At 40.0% G+C, this 17654-nt stretch overlaps 1 protein-coding gene across 4 annotated transcripts in view; it reads right to left on the bottom strand.

Annotated features, from left to right (window-relative positions):
* Positions 1–3446: 3446 nt before the first annotated feature.
* phf6 (PHD finger protein 6) overlaps positions 3447–17654 on the bottom strand; it is a 90666-nt gene continuing 76458 nt past the window's right edge. For 3 of the 4 annotated variants that reach the window (XM_063061206.1, XM_063061208.1, XM_063061207.1), the window contains exons 9-12: positions 16486–16590; positions 15171–15304; positions 11858–11963; positions 10978–11046 (exon numbers count right to left, since the gene is read on the bottom strand). In XM_063061206.1, the coding sequence (XP_062917276.1) occupies positions 11029–11046; positions 11858–11963; positions 15171–15304; positions 16486–16590 (363 nt within the window). In that variant the 3' untranslated portion in view covers positions 10978–11028. Of the gene's footprint in view, positions 10889–10977; positions 11047–11857; positions 11964–15170; positions 15305–16485; positions 16591–17654 lie in introns of those variants that run through there. The other variant, XM_063061209.1, reaches the window with a different exon arrangement.

Consider the following 17654-nt stretch of genomic DNA (forward strand, 5'->3'; position numbering starts at 1 on the left):
CTAATTCTTATCCAATATCTTATGGGAGGGAGGGGAGATGGAAAGGAGGAAGGAGGAGATGGGAGGGTTAAGAAGGGAGAGACAGTGAGTGGGAGAAAGTGGGGGAGGGGTAGAGGAAGGGAGCAGTAGAGGTGCATAGGCAGGGAGGGTGAGGGGGTAGAGACAGAGGAAGGGGAGGGTTGGTGGGCGATTGGTAGAGGTGATGATGGAGTCTGTGGTAGTTAAGCTGCAGTTGGTGATGGAGGAGCTAGTTGATGGGCACTTGGCAGTGGGAGAGGATGAGATGGGTGCCGGTAGGTGTAGAGTGGATGAGGGTTTGAGCAGGTGGGTGGAGATTTAGTTGTGGAAGAGGGGGTGGGGATGGAGATGCCGGTAGGTGTTGGTGAGAGGCGGTGATGTGGAGACTGGTAAGGCTGTGATGGGGAGAAATGGTGTGGACCTGTTTGGGGATGGGCAGATATACTTCATACTTATAGAAGGATTTAGGAAAGTGAGCCAACAGAGAAGATTCCCTGGTGGGTGGGAGGATTTGGTGATGGAAATGGGAAATATCTCCTTCTCAGTGTGAGCAGCAAAGATTGAAACAAATCACTAATTTGTTCTTGCCTGCTAATAACGACATTCCGAGGCCTGGCCTGACTTGGCAACATCATGGTGGATACAACCTGTTGTCAAGATTTAGGCAAACAGAGTCAACTAGTTAATTCATTACAACCCAGGGCACTGAATCATGGGACACAAAAGGCAGTAGTTGGCCCAGTGACCCTGGACTGGGCCCACAGCTCTGGCAAGGTCACTGCCCCTTTTGCCCTCAATGAGCCTCCCACCGTCATTATTCTGCCTGTCAACAAAATCTCTGTGCTTAGCTGAGGCACCAGTTTGATTCACAGAAGACAGAACAGTCAAGCCCTTTGGCCAACTGTTATTGAGGTTGGCACAGAGGCTTTGTGGGCCCAGGTTCAGTCCTGAATCCCCACTTGTACTGTTGTATTCAAATGAGGGAGTTACAGTCTAAATGTTCACGCATTCTCTTCAGTTGCAGATGGTAACATAGCTCAGAAGTACACAATGCAAGTTGTGGATTTGAGAACCAAGAAAAATGATCATTTTAAATACATATTGCAATCATTTTGGCGAGGCAGTGGCTGTACAGAAATAATTAGCAGTTTAGCTCTAAGTTGGCATTGTAGTTTCTGCTGCTGTTTCATTGCTCCAACAACTGCTTTAGTCTCCACCTTGGGTGTTACCTGTGTGGGTGATCTAGTTTTCCACAGCTCAATTTTCTTCCACTTCCGAAGATCTCCTCATAAGTTAATTGGGTCCTATAAATTACCCACATGTAAAATAGGTAGTGAAAGAATCTAAAGGAATTGAAAATTACAAACATGAGAAAACCTGCAAATGCTGGAAATCGAAGGCAACAAGAGTCCTGAAGAAGGGTCTTGGCTGAAATATCAACTATTTACTCTTTTCCATCGAGGCTGCCTGACTTGTTGAGCTCCTCCAGCCTTGCTACTAAAGGAGTTGGAGCTTGAGAGCAAATTGCAGGATAAGAGAGAAATGGGGGGGGGGGGGGGTAGGGGTGAGAGGTGAATGGAAAGCAGGATGACTCTTTTGGGAAGCAGTGTGGACTCCATGGGGCAAACAGCCACTGAACTCAATCATTAACCCTGTTTCTCAATCAGATACAATGCAAAGTACTGCGGCAGTTAACAGTATTTCACTATTTAGGATACAAAATGCTCTCATAAGATTCCTGGATTGACAGAAATGCAGAATTGAATCTGCTCCAATTTGTCTACTGGCACAACAGGTCACAGCAGATGCCTTTTCATCAGCTCTTCACTCAACTCTGGAACATCTGGACAGCAAAGATGGTCTTTATCGATTACAACTCGGCATTCAATACTGTCATCCCCTCAAAACTAATCAATAAGTTCAAGACCTTGGCCTCAATACCTCCTTGTGCAATTGGAACCTCTATTTCCTCATTTGGAGACCCCAGTCAGTTAGGATTGGCAATACCACATCCTCTACAATTTCCATCAGCACTTGTGCACCACAAGGCTATGTGCTGAGCACCCTGCTCATCTCACTTTACCCTTACAACTGTGTGGCTAAACACAGCCATATTCAAGTTTGCTGATGACACCACTGTCGCAGGGCAAATCAAATGTGGTGACATATATTGAGGGGGAATGAAAATCTGGCTGAGTGGTGCCATAACAAAAACCTCTTACTCAATGTCAGCAAGACCAAGGAGCTGATCATTGACTTCAGCAGGAGGAAACCGGAGGTCCATGAGTCAGTCCTCATTGGGGCATCAGAGTGTGAGAGGGTCAGCAACTTGAAATTCCTTGGTGTTATCACTTCAGAGGACCTATTCTGGGTTCAGCATGCAAGTGCAATTATGAAGAAAGCATAGCAGTGCCTCTGCTTCTTTGGAAGTTTGCCAAGTCTCAGCATGAAAACTAAAACATCTACAAATTTCTATAGATCGTGGTGGAGAGTATATTGATTGGCTGCACTACAGTCTGGTATGGAAACAGCAATACCCTTTAATGCAAAATCCTAAAAAAGTAGTGGATAAAGCCCAGTTCATCACAGGTAAAGCCTCCCCCACCATTAAGCTCATCTACAGGGAACGTTGTCACAGGAAAACAGCATCCACCATCGAGGACATGCTGTCTCACTGCTGCCATCACTAAGGTGACACAGAAGCCACAGGGCTCATCATCAGGCTCAAGAACAGTTATTACTCAACCATTAGGTTCTTGAACCAGAAGGGATAATTTCACTCAACTTCATTTGCCCCATCACTGAAGTGCTCCCACTTTCATCTCATGTTCTTAATATTTATTGCTTTTTTAAAAAAAATTTATTGAGATAATGCGGAAAGGGCTCTTCCAGCCACACTACCTACCCAGCATCTCCCACTTTAACCCTAGCCTGATCACAGGACAATTTACAATACATATTTAACCTACCAACCAGGACTTCTTTGGACAGTGGGAGGAAACTGGAGCATCTGGAAGAAACCCACACGACCACAGGGAGAACATACAAACTCGTTACAGACAACAGATCCTGGGTTGCTGGTACTAGAAAGCATTGTGCTAACCATGCTTATTATTTTTATTTTGTATTTGCTGTTTGTCGTCTCTTGCACACTGGTTGAATGTCGAGCTGGTGTGGTTTTTCATTGATTTCCTTACAGATTTATGGAGTCTGCCCGCAAGAAAATAGATCTCAGGGTTGTATATGGTGACATGTATGTACTTTGACAATAAATTTACTTAGAACTTTGAACAGCACTATTTGCAACCTGAAGATCACTCATCTCATTTCCTCAGACCAAATGCTTGGAATCAACATTAGAACTCAGTTCTGGGATGGATTTAAATTCTATAATCTGTACCACATTGATAAGCAAAACAATGTAAGGCAGAAACACTTTTATTAAAAACATTCATTGACAAGTGTTGTGGGCAAAAAAAGTTACATGATGATACTTCAACTGAGAATACTAAATACATAAAAGTGGGAATGTAACATTTTTGGTGCATTTTATCGAATGTCAAAGGCAATTTTATCTCAACAAGGTTTCAAAGCTTCAATATCTGACACCAGTAAATATTTTACAGTTTCAGTCCTAATTTGATTCAGCATTCCATCATTGCATGCAAACAGAATCACTATTAAACAATTACTTAACAGTAAAAATGCTGGAGATTTTAATTAAGCTTTTCCAACTCTGAGTGACCTACAGCTAATACAGATGCTACACAGTATAGTCTCGGGAACAAAGGTGAAAGTTTCCAAACACTCCATAGATAATTCACCATGAGAAAATTAGTGGCTTCAAATATTGGTTCAAGTGTAACCAGGCCATACACACCAACTCTTAAGATTTAGACCAAAACTTTATTAACAATTTTCTAATCAATGAGCAGTTTTTAAATGATTAACTGTACACGGTTGTGGTAAGGCCACTTGCATGTTTAATATCAAAACATGAATGGATATAATGTACCTTACAAACACATCATCGTCAGTCGACTTTCCAAATCTTGAAGCCATCTCTTGTCAACTTTCACTGAGTATGGGTGCTGTTGTCAAGGCCAGTATTTACTGCCCATCCCAACTGCCAGGAAAGCACGGGCCTGATTCTGAACCACTGCAGTTTTCTTTCTGGTATTTTAATGCAACCTAGTAACTTACTTAGCCATTTCAGAAGGCAGAAAAACAAAAGTCAAAGTCTATAATCTGGGGCTATAGACCAACCAAGGAGTGCCTTTCCCTATTGATCATGAGTGAACCAATTAAATTTGCATGCCATTCCAACTGCTCAAATATTCCTTGAGATGTGAACTGCATTTTTTGGAGTTATATTAGAGCTCTGGATTACTGATGTCTCTTTGAAGCAGAGGTGTCAAAATCTCTACAGAACAAGATAAACTATGTAAATCTATTCTTTTCAAGGCAAGATATCAGAAGCTGCCGCAAGCATTGTGAAAGCAGAGAAAATAATGATTAAATTCCCATTCAGGTTGCATTTGAAGAATAATGGTATCTACTGAAATGGTTTCAGCTCATGGAAGGTGTACTAAAGTCAACAGGAAAAAATTTCTCCCTTGTCTGGGTTGGAAAGGATCATATGGAAACTCAGATAACCAGAAACTTCACTACACCCATGTGGAATGATTCATTTGTAGCCCAAATTCACCCCACGTGAACACAGTCTTCCTATTTCATGTTTAAGGCACTTAGATGTCTATTGAATGTAAACCTCCGTTGAAGTGCAACGTCTAAATAGCCAGTGTAAATTCTGATATTAGCTTTTGGCAAGTAAGTCAACTTCCAGCTTTACAAAGATCAAAATGAACTGTGGTAAACCATTCTGCAGGGTGCAAAATGCAGCTAGTTATTCTCCAGTTGATATTAATCATTGAATTAAGGTGGTGTAGTGCTGTGGTGTCAGTTTTGCCATTACTGAAGATTATTACCAGATATGCAATAGGAAAGTTTCCAGGAATACCAATCTTACAGGAAGAGAAAATACATATTTCCTCCACTTATTTGCAGGATTGTGTGGGTACTGTTTCAAACCATATCTTAGCAAGGGTAAAGAGGAGGAAACAATTTTCATTAGCAGATGATTGACAGTGATGATTTGGGAGTACACTGCTCGGTGGAAAAAGAATAAATCATAGCTTTCAAACTACAGTGAGACAATGTGACTGCTGCAATTACTCTGCATGGAATTTCAAAGTTCAATGCATTTTCATTTTCAAACTGATTACATCATCCCATCACTTCAAATATCAAATGCTGTGGTTGGAATATTTCACCAGACAGCATCTCAAGCATCTGGATATATTCTTTAATTCTTTTGTGTCTCAATGTGTCACTCATCGGTAATACTGGAACATACAATAAAGAGATTGTGATTTCCACCACAGCTACTGGAAAGTCAATCCTGTCCATTAGAAGGGGCAAAGGGACCTTCTGTCAGAGGGACCAGCAAAATACAAGACAACCTCTTGCGAGAGGCAAGTTCATCAACTCTTAGACAAAATAGGGGAGCTTCCAACAATGGCTGAAAATTAAACACTAACACGTTATGACAGAAGAAATCTAACAAATGCAAATTGCTCATAGATGGCCCAAACCTCTTACATAAAAAGCAAAGCTAAAACAGTGCCACACAAAGTTAAGGAGAATAAACCATGCAGAGATCAACAAAAAGGCAGATTACTCTCATTGAGAGGATTATGGACGTGTTGCTTCATAAGGCTGTGTTGAATCATGAAATAATATATTCCACGATTCATTATGAATACGGGAGAATGAACAGAGATAAAGCACAGACAAAGGGGGTTGAGATACGAGCTGAATTAGTTTGGCATAACATTGTGAGCCGAAGGGCCTGTTCCTGAGCTGTATTGCTACATGATCTAATATTGCTAGAACAGAGTTGAAGATGACAAAAATCAGGGAGTGGTGATGGAAAAGGCAATATTTTGACGAGAGGATGCAAGAGGATTTGTTGGAATTCTTTATTGGGTGGGACCAGAGGTCATGGGTTAAGGGTGAAAGATGAAAAGTTTAAGGAGAACATGATGGGAAACCTCTTTACTCAGAGGGTCGTGAGATTGTAGAATGAGCAGCCAGCACAAATGGTGTACGCAAGCTCAATTTCAACATTTAAGAGAAGTCTGGACAGGTACATGGATGGTAGGGAGTATGATGGGAGTAGGCAGTTTAAATGGTTTCAGCATCGATTAGATGGGTCGAAGGGCCTGTCTCGTGCTGTACTTCTCTACGACTCTAGGACTATACGGATGATGATTGAATAGACGTCCAGTTAAATTAAATAGGGAAAATAATTACACTTTAAATAGTAAGACTGAGAAGCAGATTGGTCTCTGTTTATAAAAAAAACAGGCCAAGAAAATGGCAAATAGATGAGGTATTAAGTGACAAATTTTAAGGACAGCAGTGTTGGGCTGAATTGACAAGTAACATGAAGTTTGACAGGGCAATGGCCAGACTGGCTGCAAAGGGGTTTAGATTGACTCATTAACTGATCCAAGTTCTCCAGTTTAATAGCCCAAGATTACAAAAGGCTTTTAACAGGGCAAAGAGCAATAGATTGTTTCCCAACATCAGCAGAACATTTAAAAACAATTAAAATAATCAAATAAATTAAAAAAAAAATAATTGTAGGTTGAAAATAGATCTGCTTCAATGCAATAATCTGTTAATAACTTTTGTGAAAATGAGTAAGGTGCTTTCTTTAAAGAGTGGAATATTTCAGAGAATGAAGATAGTGAGTTCATTGTTTTAAATAGTAATTTAAATAGTATGGGGAGAAATCAGAGAGTGAAATGGAACTGGGTACGGACAGTGTGATTAGGGGCCAGAGAGTACAACTTAGAATGGGTTAGATATTAAAAGAACAAGGACAGAAAATATGGGTTATGATTCTAACCACTATCCTCCCTCAGCACTCCTCCATGTTCAATAAAGCAACATTAAAATTAGGAAGGATACAAATGGATTGTACATTTCAGTATCCAACATCACTCATCAAACCTGCCACAAAGAGCAAAAGTTGAATTTCTTCGGTGAAATGGGGATGCTTGCCTCAATATCAGGGCAGATCTATCAGTGGCATTAAGGAAGCCCCAGGAAACATTCCAATAGCTGAGGTCAAACCAAAATGATTCTAGCTTTAGGACATCTCTGCAGTAGTTTCTTAGAAGAGCATCCAAGCCCAACCGTCTTTAGCTGCTTTAAAAATCACTTTCCTTCCATTATCAGGTTGGAAGTGGAAATGTTTCCTCATGATTACAGAATATTCAGTTGCAGCTGCAACTCCTCAACAAAGCAGTTGACATATACAGGCAGCACTCAAGCACATCACTGAATGGTTAGGCAATGATCAATTCCAACAAGAGACAGTCTAAACATCTACTGTTCAATTTAATTCACTATCATTTGGAAAACCATATGTGGGGCAAGTCATGTCTTACTAACTTTATTGATTTTTTGACAAGCTAGCAAAGACAGAACTGTGGATATTGTTTAGATGGATTTCAGTAAGGTGCTACCAAGGTCCCTCATGGGAGGCTCATCCAGAAGATTAAGATGCATGGGATCCATGGTGAATTGGCCAATTGAATTCAGAATAAGCTTGCCCATTGAAAACAGGGCAGTGGTCAGAGGGACTTATTCTAGCTGGATGCCTGTGATTAGTGGTGTTCTGCATGGATCTGTACTGACACCTCTGCTGTTTGTGATGTATATAAATAACCTGCATGAAAATGTAGATAGGTGGGTTAGTAAATTTGCAGATGATATGAAGATTACTGGAGTTGTGGATACAGACAGATTTAGTTTAACCCAGCCAAATGTGAAGTGTTGCACTTTGGTAGGTCAAATGTAAAGAGACATTACACTGTTAAATGCAAAACCCTCAGTGTTTGCTTTCATCAGTTGAGGAATTGAGTTCTTAAGTCTGGAAATAATGTTGTAGCTTTATAAAACTCTAGTTGGGCCACATCTGGAGTATTCCATACCATTCTAGTCACTCTATTCTCAAAGGGATATCAGAGCTTTGGAGAGGATACAGAAGAGATTTATCAGGATGTTGTCTGGATTACAAGGTTGGACCAACTTAGGCTGTTTACTCTGAAGCAGTGGAGGCTCAGGGGCTATATAGTAGAGGTCTTTTAACATTACGAGAGGCATTGATACAGTAGATAAGACTATCTTTTTCCAAGAGTTAAAGTATCTAATACCAGAGGGCACACATTTAAGGTGAGGAGGAGTATTTTCAAAGATGCGAGGGGCAAGTTGTCTTTTTTAAATACACAGAGTGGTGGATGTCTGGAATGTGCTGCCTGGGGTGGTGGTAGAGGCAAGTACATTTGGGACTTTGAAGAGACATTTAAATAGACACATGAATGTGAAGGAAACACAAGGTTATGGACATTGTGCAAAGAGAAGAAATTTAGTTGGCCGTTTAATTATAATTTAATTGGTTCAGCATTACAGCATGGGTTGAAGGGCCTTTTCCTGTGCTGTACTGTACTGTTCTATATTCCATGTTAACAGCTTCTCCCCTCCATCAGATTTCTGAATGGTCCATGCATGCCAACTCATCATTCCTTCCTTTTTTGCATTACTTAAGGTAATTTTATGTCTTTATAAATATGGTTGCTCAATGCTGAGTTTAAATATTGTTCTACTGCTGCAACATAGATTCCATATCATCTAAGTCAATGATAATAAACCTGATTCTGAGATGACCCTTCAGGGATTAGAGTGAGTGAGATGTGAGAAGGAACAGCCATATTTACTGCAAGACCAAAGTGTTGTTCTTCAGCTGATCCAAAGGAAATATTATCATGGTCAAACCACAGTCATTTCTGGAGTTGCCTATTACACAGGACCACTGACCAAGTTGGCCCATAGTACCAATTGGGGTAAAAATACAGAAAGTAAAGAGATGGCTAAGAATTGATTTGCTCAGAGTCCAAAGATCCCTATTTTAGTCTGCTCTGTTCCATGAAATGAATATGCAATGAAAGTGCAGGCAATGTGGAGTTTTGTCACCAATACCACCACCCCTGTATGATGCAGAGGGAAGCTTCCAATACAGTACTATTACAATCATTTGTCTTTGTAAAATATGCACTAGAAGTTTGAACTTAGTATATTGCTGCCATTGCAGCATTTAAAATTATACCAAGCTTATCCCAGCCATTGTGTGCTTGTCAAAAAGTAATAGCCTCCAACTGTTTTGGCAAAGAAAACCATGGAATATTTTATAAGCTTCTAAAGTGAAAGCTTAAAAGAAAACTAAAATCACAGCTAAGTGTTTGCTAATATTAGCGCAAGCAACTAAGGAAAATTAAAGCATTTACCAGAAGCACAATTAATTTTGACCAACAACATATGGTCAAAAATTATAGTTGCTGGTAAAATTAACATGTAAAACATTCATCTGAACATATAGAACACTTGAAAATGAGGGACATCAGAAATCAGATACCTTTAAACACTGAGGACAGATATAATATATATAATATTTTAAAAATATTATTTTGTTTAACACCTAACCACCTACTATAAAAAGACTGAAACAGAGTCTGGTGCAGTGTATCCACCACCGATACTAACCTATCCTCAAATTGTCTCGCTTCCACTTCTAACATCAATATAGGTGATGTATTGGTTAAAAAAAAAAGGCAGAACTAGCACTGCTTTCTAATTAGAAGTAAACTAATTGTCTAACATTGTTTTTAATTTGAAGTCTTAACTTTTACAGTTTATACAACTCAATTTTAAGGAAAATCACAAATACAGAAAGAAACCCAACATGGAATTCATACACCTAACAAATGCTGTTTAATAGTCAAAATCATCTTCAAATTTGCAGCAAAATACAACACTGATTTCAACATCTAATCTAAAACATGATTTCATCAATGCCATTCGCTGAGATTAGGCCAGTTGTAATGACTAATTAGACTTCTGCGGATGATCAGATAGCAAATATAGTCAATAATTTCTGAAGGTTTATTATACTCTGCCCAATAAAAACTGGATAAATTTCGTGCTTCTAAAGTGGAGATATCAAAACTTGGAAACTGTCTTGTCTATTCTTTGTCTCCTCTGTTTTTTTTAAAATCAGTTATTGCCAGATGGCACGAGAACTAGGTCCACAAACACTTGAGTTTTACCAATCCAACTTTAGGAGATGCTTTCAATTCACAGCTGTGTAAAGAAGCGGCTGGATCCACAGCCTGATACCTAGTTTTGACAGTACTAACATTTGGACCATTTCACTAAACAGATGACTGTTAGCAGCTGCATCAAAAGCTGTAAATGCTTATTGTTTAGAACTACAAACTTGAAAACCACTGAGTGCTAAATCAGATATTGGTGCTGCAAATGTTTGATTCCAGTCCTGGGCTGGAGATTTTCATTTCAAACTCAAACTCCAGAAGTATCAAAAACACATATACATGTTCCCTCTTAGAGTCTTCATTATGCTGAGTACAGGCAAGGCAACATGTCCCATATAGTTCATTTCACTAAAACAAATTCAGAAGGATGTAATAGAAATAGTCTAATAATCCACTTCTGGAACATTCCAGAAAAAAAGCAGGTATATTAGCTAGGCGATTTCACTATATTTCCCCTCAGAATGAGGAGTATTGCCAGAATAAAATATGTTCTTAAACGATCTTTGGATTTTTTTTAAGGTCCTCACAAGCCCATGAGCAGTTTAAGCACAATATACCAGCCACTTCCACTCAGTTCACAGGCATTTTCTTGGCACTTTTCTGTATCCAAGGCTCCTTTTTCAGTTTTTCTGTTCAACATAAAGGGGAAAAAAGAACAGTTGGCTAAAGTTATTGGCATAGCAATCTGTCTGACAACCCATTCAACATGCAAGATTACCTCTAGAGATTCAGGCATCCATTTAATCAGAAGGAATTTGAATGCATTTTTCTATACCTCTTCTAAGACCTAATGAACAAACAAAAAATGACTATTACTTATAACGTTTTGAAATTTAACTAATCTATCAGTAGTGATAACATGAATGCCAGCTTTTATCTCTTGCACACATCTGCTAACTCAATGACAGGCTTTGAGAGGCTGGATATTCATTTTGGGCAAACAGGCCCCTTGCAGATTCACTCTCTATGTCCTGATGTGTTTGTCAGCAACTAAACCATTGAAGCGCAATTATTTACTTCCCATGCCTAGGGTAATGCATTAGATATGTTACTAATCCCAGACCACAGTGCCAAAATCAACTTCAGCACAACACAGAATCAAACTTACGTGCAACTCCACTCATCAAACATTACACATGTCAATAATAAACTAGGATTTAAGTGATATTTCAGTTGCCACAATCTAGGGTTTTTAATTTCCACAAAAAATCTGGATAAAATTCTATTAATTAGTGCTACCTAGCCTATGTCCTTGTCTAACTCCCAAGACAGAAGTTAAGATGGTGACAATGATCAGCTGGTGTAACTGGCACCACTGGGGCCTCATTGTCATGACTTCCCATTTCTAACCCTCGTGCTAAGTGTAGTTCTCACCAGTGTCACTCATCTGAAGAATACAATTTAAACATCAGTCACAAGGAGAAGTATTGCTAGGAAGGCATTCTCCACAGCAGCTCCATCACACCATATAGGGTGGTGAAACAAAACACTCGTTTTGTTTTGTAGACAAGCAGTTTTCATTTGAAGAAATCTCTTTTCCTCCAGAGCAGAGTATTTTAATGTTTATTACATGCAAATGACCCACACCCTCCATGTACCTCTCGATGATCAGCTTCTTGCTCCCTTGCACAACGTGAGACACTTTCTCTTTCTTCATCCTCCTCATCTCGTTCATCATTTCCACTGTGATTTTTACAGTAAAGCCTGTAACAAAAGTTTTTTAAAAATTATACACAACACTCATTCTTTGCTTTCAATTTTCTAAATTAAAAATCCTTTGATAATTCCTTAAAATGTCTCCATCAGGGATTCTCAAAACATTGTTTATTCACGGAAATGAGAAGAGTGATTTTAAATGCAGACAAATGCAAATCGGTCTAGTTTCCTAAGCCTAACAGCAGAGGATATTGAGTGATAGCATTTATGGCCATTTGGAAAGGGACGGCCTTGTGTAGGGCAGGCCATGATTTTACTTTGAGTAGGTGACAAAGTAACACTAATGCTGAAGGCAAGGCAGTGAACATTATCTACGTGGAACTTGGTAAAGCATTTGATAAGGTCTCTCATAGTAGGATGGTTCAGAAAATAAATGTACATAGGATCTAAGGTAAAATGCAAGTTTGGATTCAGAAATAGTATGCCCAGAGAAGACAGGAGTGGAAGGCTTTTATTGTGGTTGGGGGTCCATGACCAGTGGTGTTCCACAGTGATTAGTGCTGTGACCTCTGTTACTTTGGAAATGTATCAATGCTGTGAAATGTCAGATAAGCTAGCTTGCGGATGATAGCAAGTTTGGTGGAGCTGTTGGCAGTATCAGAATCAGATTTATTATCACTGACAAACAACATGAGTCTTGCCGAAGGGTTTTGGCTGAAACGTCGACTGTACTCTTTTCCATGGATGCTGCCTGGCCTGCTGAGTTCCTCCAGCATTTTGTGTGTGTTGCTTGGATTTCCAGCATCTGCAGATTTTCTCTTGTTAATGACATGAAATTTGTTGTTTTGTAGCAGCAGTGCAAAAACACAAAATGACAATAAATTACACAAAAGGAACAGTATAAAAGAATAATGAGGCAGTGTTCATTGACCATTCAGAAATCTAATGGAGTGGAAGAAGCTGTTCCTAACTTGTACAGTGTGGACCTTCAGGATTCTGTAACCTCCTCCCTGATGCTACAAACAAGGAAGAAAGAAGAAAGAAAATAGTTAGTGGTGGGCCTCTTGGTAGCATTGATACACAGAGGATCTTGGGGTCCACATCCATAGTTCACTGGAAATCCGCACATTAAGTCACCCCATTATTGTTCATTCGTTTCTGTTGTACAACGTGGGGCTATCATCGTCTTTCCATAACCATGACTGTTCTTGGCAAACTTTTCTACAGAAATGGTTTCCGATTGCCTTCTGGGCAGTGTCTTTACAAGACACGTGGCCCCAGCCATTATTAATACTCTTCAGAGATTGTCTGTCTGAGGTCAATGGTCATATAACCAGGACTTGTGATATGCACCAGCTGCTTCCATGGCTCCATGACCACAATCGGAGGCCTAAGCAGGTACAACACCTTGACCAAGGATAACCCGCAGCTAACAGAGAGAATGAGCACCTTATGCTTCCTTTGGTAGAGACACATCTTCATCTTCACAGCCCATTGTAGGGACTGGAGAGGGAGAAGAGGTTTGCCAGGATGCTACCTGGAACAGAGTATGATTAATAAGGAAAAGTTGCTCTCTCAAGAGCATCAGAAGCTGAGGGGAGTCCTGGTGGAGGTCGGCATAGACAGAGAAGCCAGTCAGCAGCCTTCCCTCAGAGTAGAAATGTCAAACACCAGAAGAGGTGCTTTTAAGTTCAAATGGCGGGGGGGCGGGGGGGGAACGAGGAGGTTTAAAGGTGACAGGATGGCAAGTTCCCGGGTTCGAAACCAGTCGGGTCCGCTTCCGAGTATGCTTTCCATCCGTGCCGGGCTGAGTGTCAAGATCGCAACTCAACCTCGTAAAATAAAAAAGGGAAAAGTACTGCTAAAATGTCTGTGTGGGGAGTGGCGCGCCGCAGTCTCTCTCTCGCTCTGCGCCTTGTAAAAAAGCCATGAAAAAGACATCATCACGCACGTGCACGGAGACGCACAGACTCACACGCACGCAAAAAAAAATCTCCATCGGTACCAATCACATTTTCCAGCTCACTGTGTCTGCAGAACCAAGTTCCTAACCTGATAAATAAATGTTGATAGCCTCTTCCTCTCCATCTTCATTACATTTTACATTCAAACCACCCTCCTGGGATCCCATTTAAATCTCTTACCACTTACTTTATATCTAAGCCCGCTGGATTTATACACTTCTGCCCACCAATTTTGTTTATGTCTATCAGGTACCCCCTCAGGTTCCTCTGTTCAAGGAAAACACTTGCCTAATATCTCATCCTGATAGATCTCCTTTGCACCTTTTCCAACGCAATCATTTCATTATACAGAACAGCGATAAGAGCTACAAATAATACCCCAGTGATTACATAATGAAGGTTTTAAGTTGTACCATGATTTTCATACTGATATTTCATGTCTGAGTTAATGAAAACAAGTATTCCTTATTGCTCCCAAATGCTATTCATCCTAACACTTAAATTCAGTGACATTAGCTAAAAGATACAAATTAAAAATAAAAGATACAAATTAAAAATAGGACACTGAATTTTTTTGTACGATCATACTGAACTGCATATTATCTACTTATTGCAAATTGTCTATACTTGTCACATGATGCCACGGCAAGCAAAATTGTGATATAATTGGAACACACTGTGACGCACTTCAGTAACACAATGTTTACTGGTAATGTTTTGTCTCTGCAGTCTCTTCATATTTGTACAGATACATGGTGGAAAACATTCTGCCTGGTTGCATCACAGCCTAGTATGGAGGCTCCAATGCACAGGATTGGAAGAGGCTGCAGAAGGTTATAGACACAACCAGTTCCATCATAGGCACAAACCTCTGCAGCATTGACAATATCTTCAAAAGGGAGTGGCTTAAGGAGGTAGCATCCATCACTAAGGACCCTCATTTTGTTACTACCATCAGGGACATAGACCCACAGACAATGATTCAGGAACAGCAACTTTCCCTTCGTCATCATATTTCCGAACAATCCATGAACACTACTTTGCTAGTCTGTTTTTTCTGCACTATTTATATTCTAACTTAGAGCTGCTGCAAAACAACAATTTGAATGACGTGTCAGTGATAATAAAATCTGAAACACGTCGTGATGGCAATGAGTAGCACAGTATAATAAGAATTGAAATGTATTGGGAATTGAAATGTTCAGACAACAGAGTTCTTAGAAACAAACTAATCAAGTACAGTCTTCCAGAAGATCAATGTGAAATTACTGTCAACAATCCGGTTCAGTACCTGTAGATCCCTCTGTCAAGATTCTCAATGAATTTGGCTCGATCTTCAACTGCACAGTGGTAATGATAAGTTTTGATGCAAGCTTTGATTTCACAGCCAATAGTTGCGCCGATTTGACTGCATAGTGTACATTTCTGAAATTTAATAAACAAGTAATTTAGAGGGAAAAAATGAATCGCTAATAAATTAATTACAGGCTGATTGGAAGCTGCTTGTCTCCCTCTACTTTGGTGTGCAACCCTTTGATATACCAGAGCTGTCAGTGAGGTCAGAGTGCAGAATGAAAGAACAGCATGACAAACTTCAACTGCTTGCTTGAATCCTGGTATGCTTTGTGAAAACATATAGTCTAATTTAGTAAATTGCCTGAACATGAGAAGCTAAACATTTGATTACATTCAAACTGCACAGCTATCTGGAAAAAGCACGGGTGTGGGACAAATTACAGTCTTTTCAAAGACAATCGTATTAGAACAAGTTTATACCCAGTATGATTGGCAGTGCCAATTATGTCCACAACAAAATCATTACAAAAATGAAGAAACAGTCACAGAAAGTCTACTTAATGATCAGGAAGGCGGGAGGAGAAGATGGCGGCGTGCCTACGTGTGTGCAGCCCTCCGGTGAAAAATGATATCGTATCTGTTAAATAGAGGCTGTGGACAATTCTGATTTGATGGAGAATGGATGTGAAAGCACAGAGGAACATCTGGAGAAATTTCTGAAACGCCCGTTCGCTGCTGTCATTACTGTGTGGTCATGAATCTGTCGGAGAGTAGGTCTCAAAATCCCCAGCCTTGCCTGCTTTTGGCGACCGAGAAGGAGGTCGAATCGTTCGGACAGAGATGGCGCTCAGTACTCGGTGTCAAAGAGCTGATCAGAGTTCGAAGTTTTCAGATGACTCAGAGTCTGATTGTGGTCGGCATGGCAGGGAGAGTTTTTCTTCTTTCTCCCATCTGCTTGAGATGTGGGACATTTGAGAAACTTTGAACTTTACTGTGCTCATGGACGACATCATCAAGTTATGGTATTGTTGCACTGTTTGTAACTATATGTTATAATTATGTGGTTTTGTCAGTTTTTTCAGTCTTGGTCTGTCCTATGTTTTGTGATATCACACCGGAGGAAATAATGTTTCATTTCTTAATGCATGCATTACTAAATGACAATAAAAGAGGACTGCGTGTCTTCATAATCTAATTCGTTGGTTTACTTATGAACTCTAAACCAAACTACTAGCTTCATAGAAATATTGACTGAACAGAAGACAGACAATACCAAAGCTGCTAAAAGTTTAGTGCATGGAAATACAAACCATCCTTTTGCCCCTCTTGATCTCTTGAATGACTGTTTTGATATCAAAGTCACCAAAATCTTTCCTAGATGAAGTTGTAAGCTGAACAGTACCAGAAGAAAACAGCTGAAATTAAAAGTACAATTTATTGAAATATTGCCACGATATAATTGTAATAAGTTCAAAATCTTCAAGAAGAAGGTTACAGATTGCTAAAATATTTTCAATTCTTACAAAGTCCTTCAAAAATGCTAACAGTAAAAACTCTTCCACTAAGACCAGGATTATTGAGACGAAGGCAGAGCAAAGTGATGATGGCACTAAACCAGCGGTCCTCGACCACCGGGCTGCAAAGCATGTGCTACCAGGCCGCGAGGAAACGATACAAGTCAGCTGCAACTTTCCTCATTCCTTGTCACGCACTGTTGAACTTGAACATAGGGTTGCCAACTGTTCCGTATTTGCTGGGACATCCCGTATATTGGACTAAATTGGTTTGTCCCATACGGGACTGCCCTTTTCCTGTATTTCCCCCGCTAAGGTAGAGCGTTCCTATGAAACCTTTCATGCTAAGATGGCATAAAGCGAAGAAGCAATTACCATTAATTTAAATGGAAAAAGTTTTTGAGCGTGCCCAGACCCAAAAAACAACCTACCAAATCATACCAAATAACACATAAAACCTAAAATAACACTAAGATATAGTAAAAGCAGGAATGATATGATAAATATACAGCCTATAAAAAGCAGAAATAATGTATGTACAGTGTAGTCAGGAAGATTAAGCCAAAACCAATTTGTGGGAAAAAAACGGCACCTGTGCACACAGGTGCCCGCTAAAGGCTTCACGGTCATGGTAGTCTTTCTCGGGGTTAACACAAATATCCCAGGATTTGACTGCTACTTTTGTCCTTTATTTGGGAATGAGAAAGTTGGCAACTCTAACTGTAAAAGACATGTTGAGTTTAACCCTACTTGAACATCCATTCCGCCCCCCCCCCCCCCCACCGCCCCAGTTGGCCGGTCTGCAGTGCAAAAAAGGTTGGGGACCTCTGCACTAAACAGTAACTCCTTTACTTCCATCTTCGGAAACAGCTCTATTTCTATCTTTATTTTTCCCTTTCAGGATTCTTTTGAAGACCCTGAGCTGGAGTTACACGCCGACTATGGTTCTTTGCAGGAATGGGACC

Source organism: Mobula hypostoma, chromosome 10, assembly GCF_963921235.1.
Source record: "Mobula hypostoma chromosome 10, sMobHyp1.1, whole genome shotgun sequence".
In the NCBI taxonomy this organism is placed as follows: domain Eukaryota; kingdom Metazoa; phylum Chordata; class Chondrichthyes; order Myliobatiformes; family Myliobatidae; genus Mobula; species Mobula hypostoma.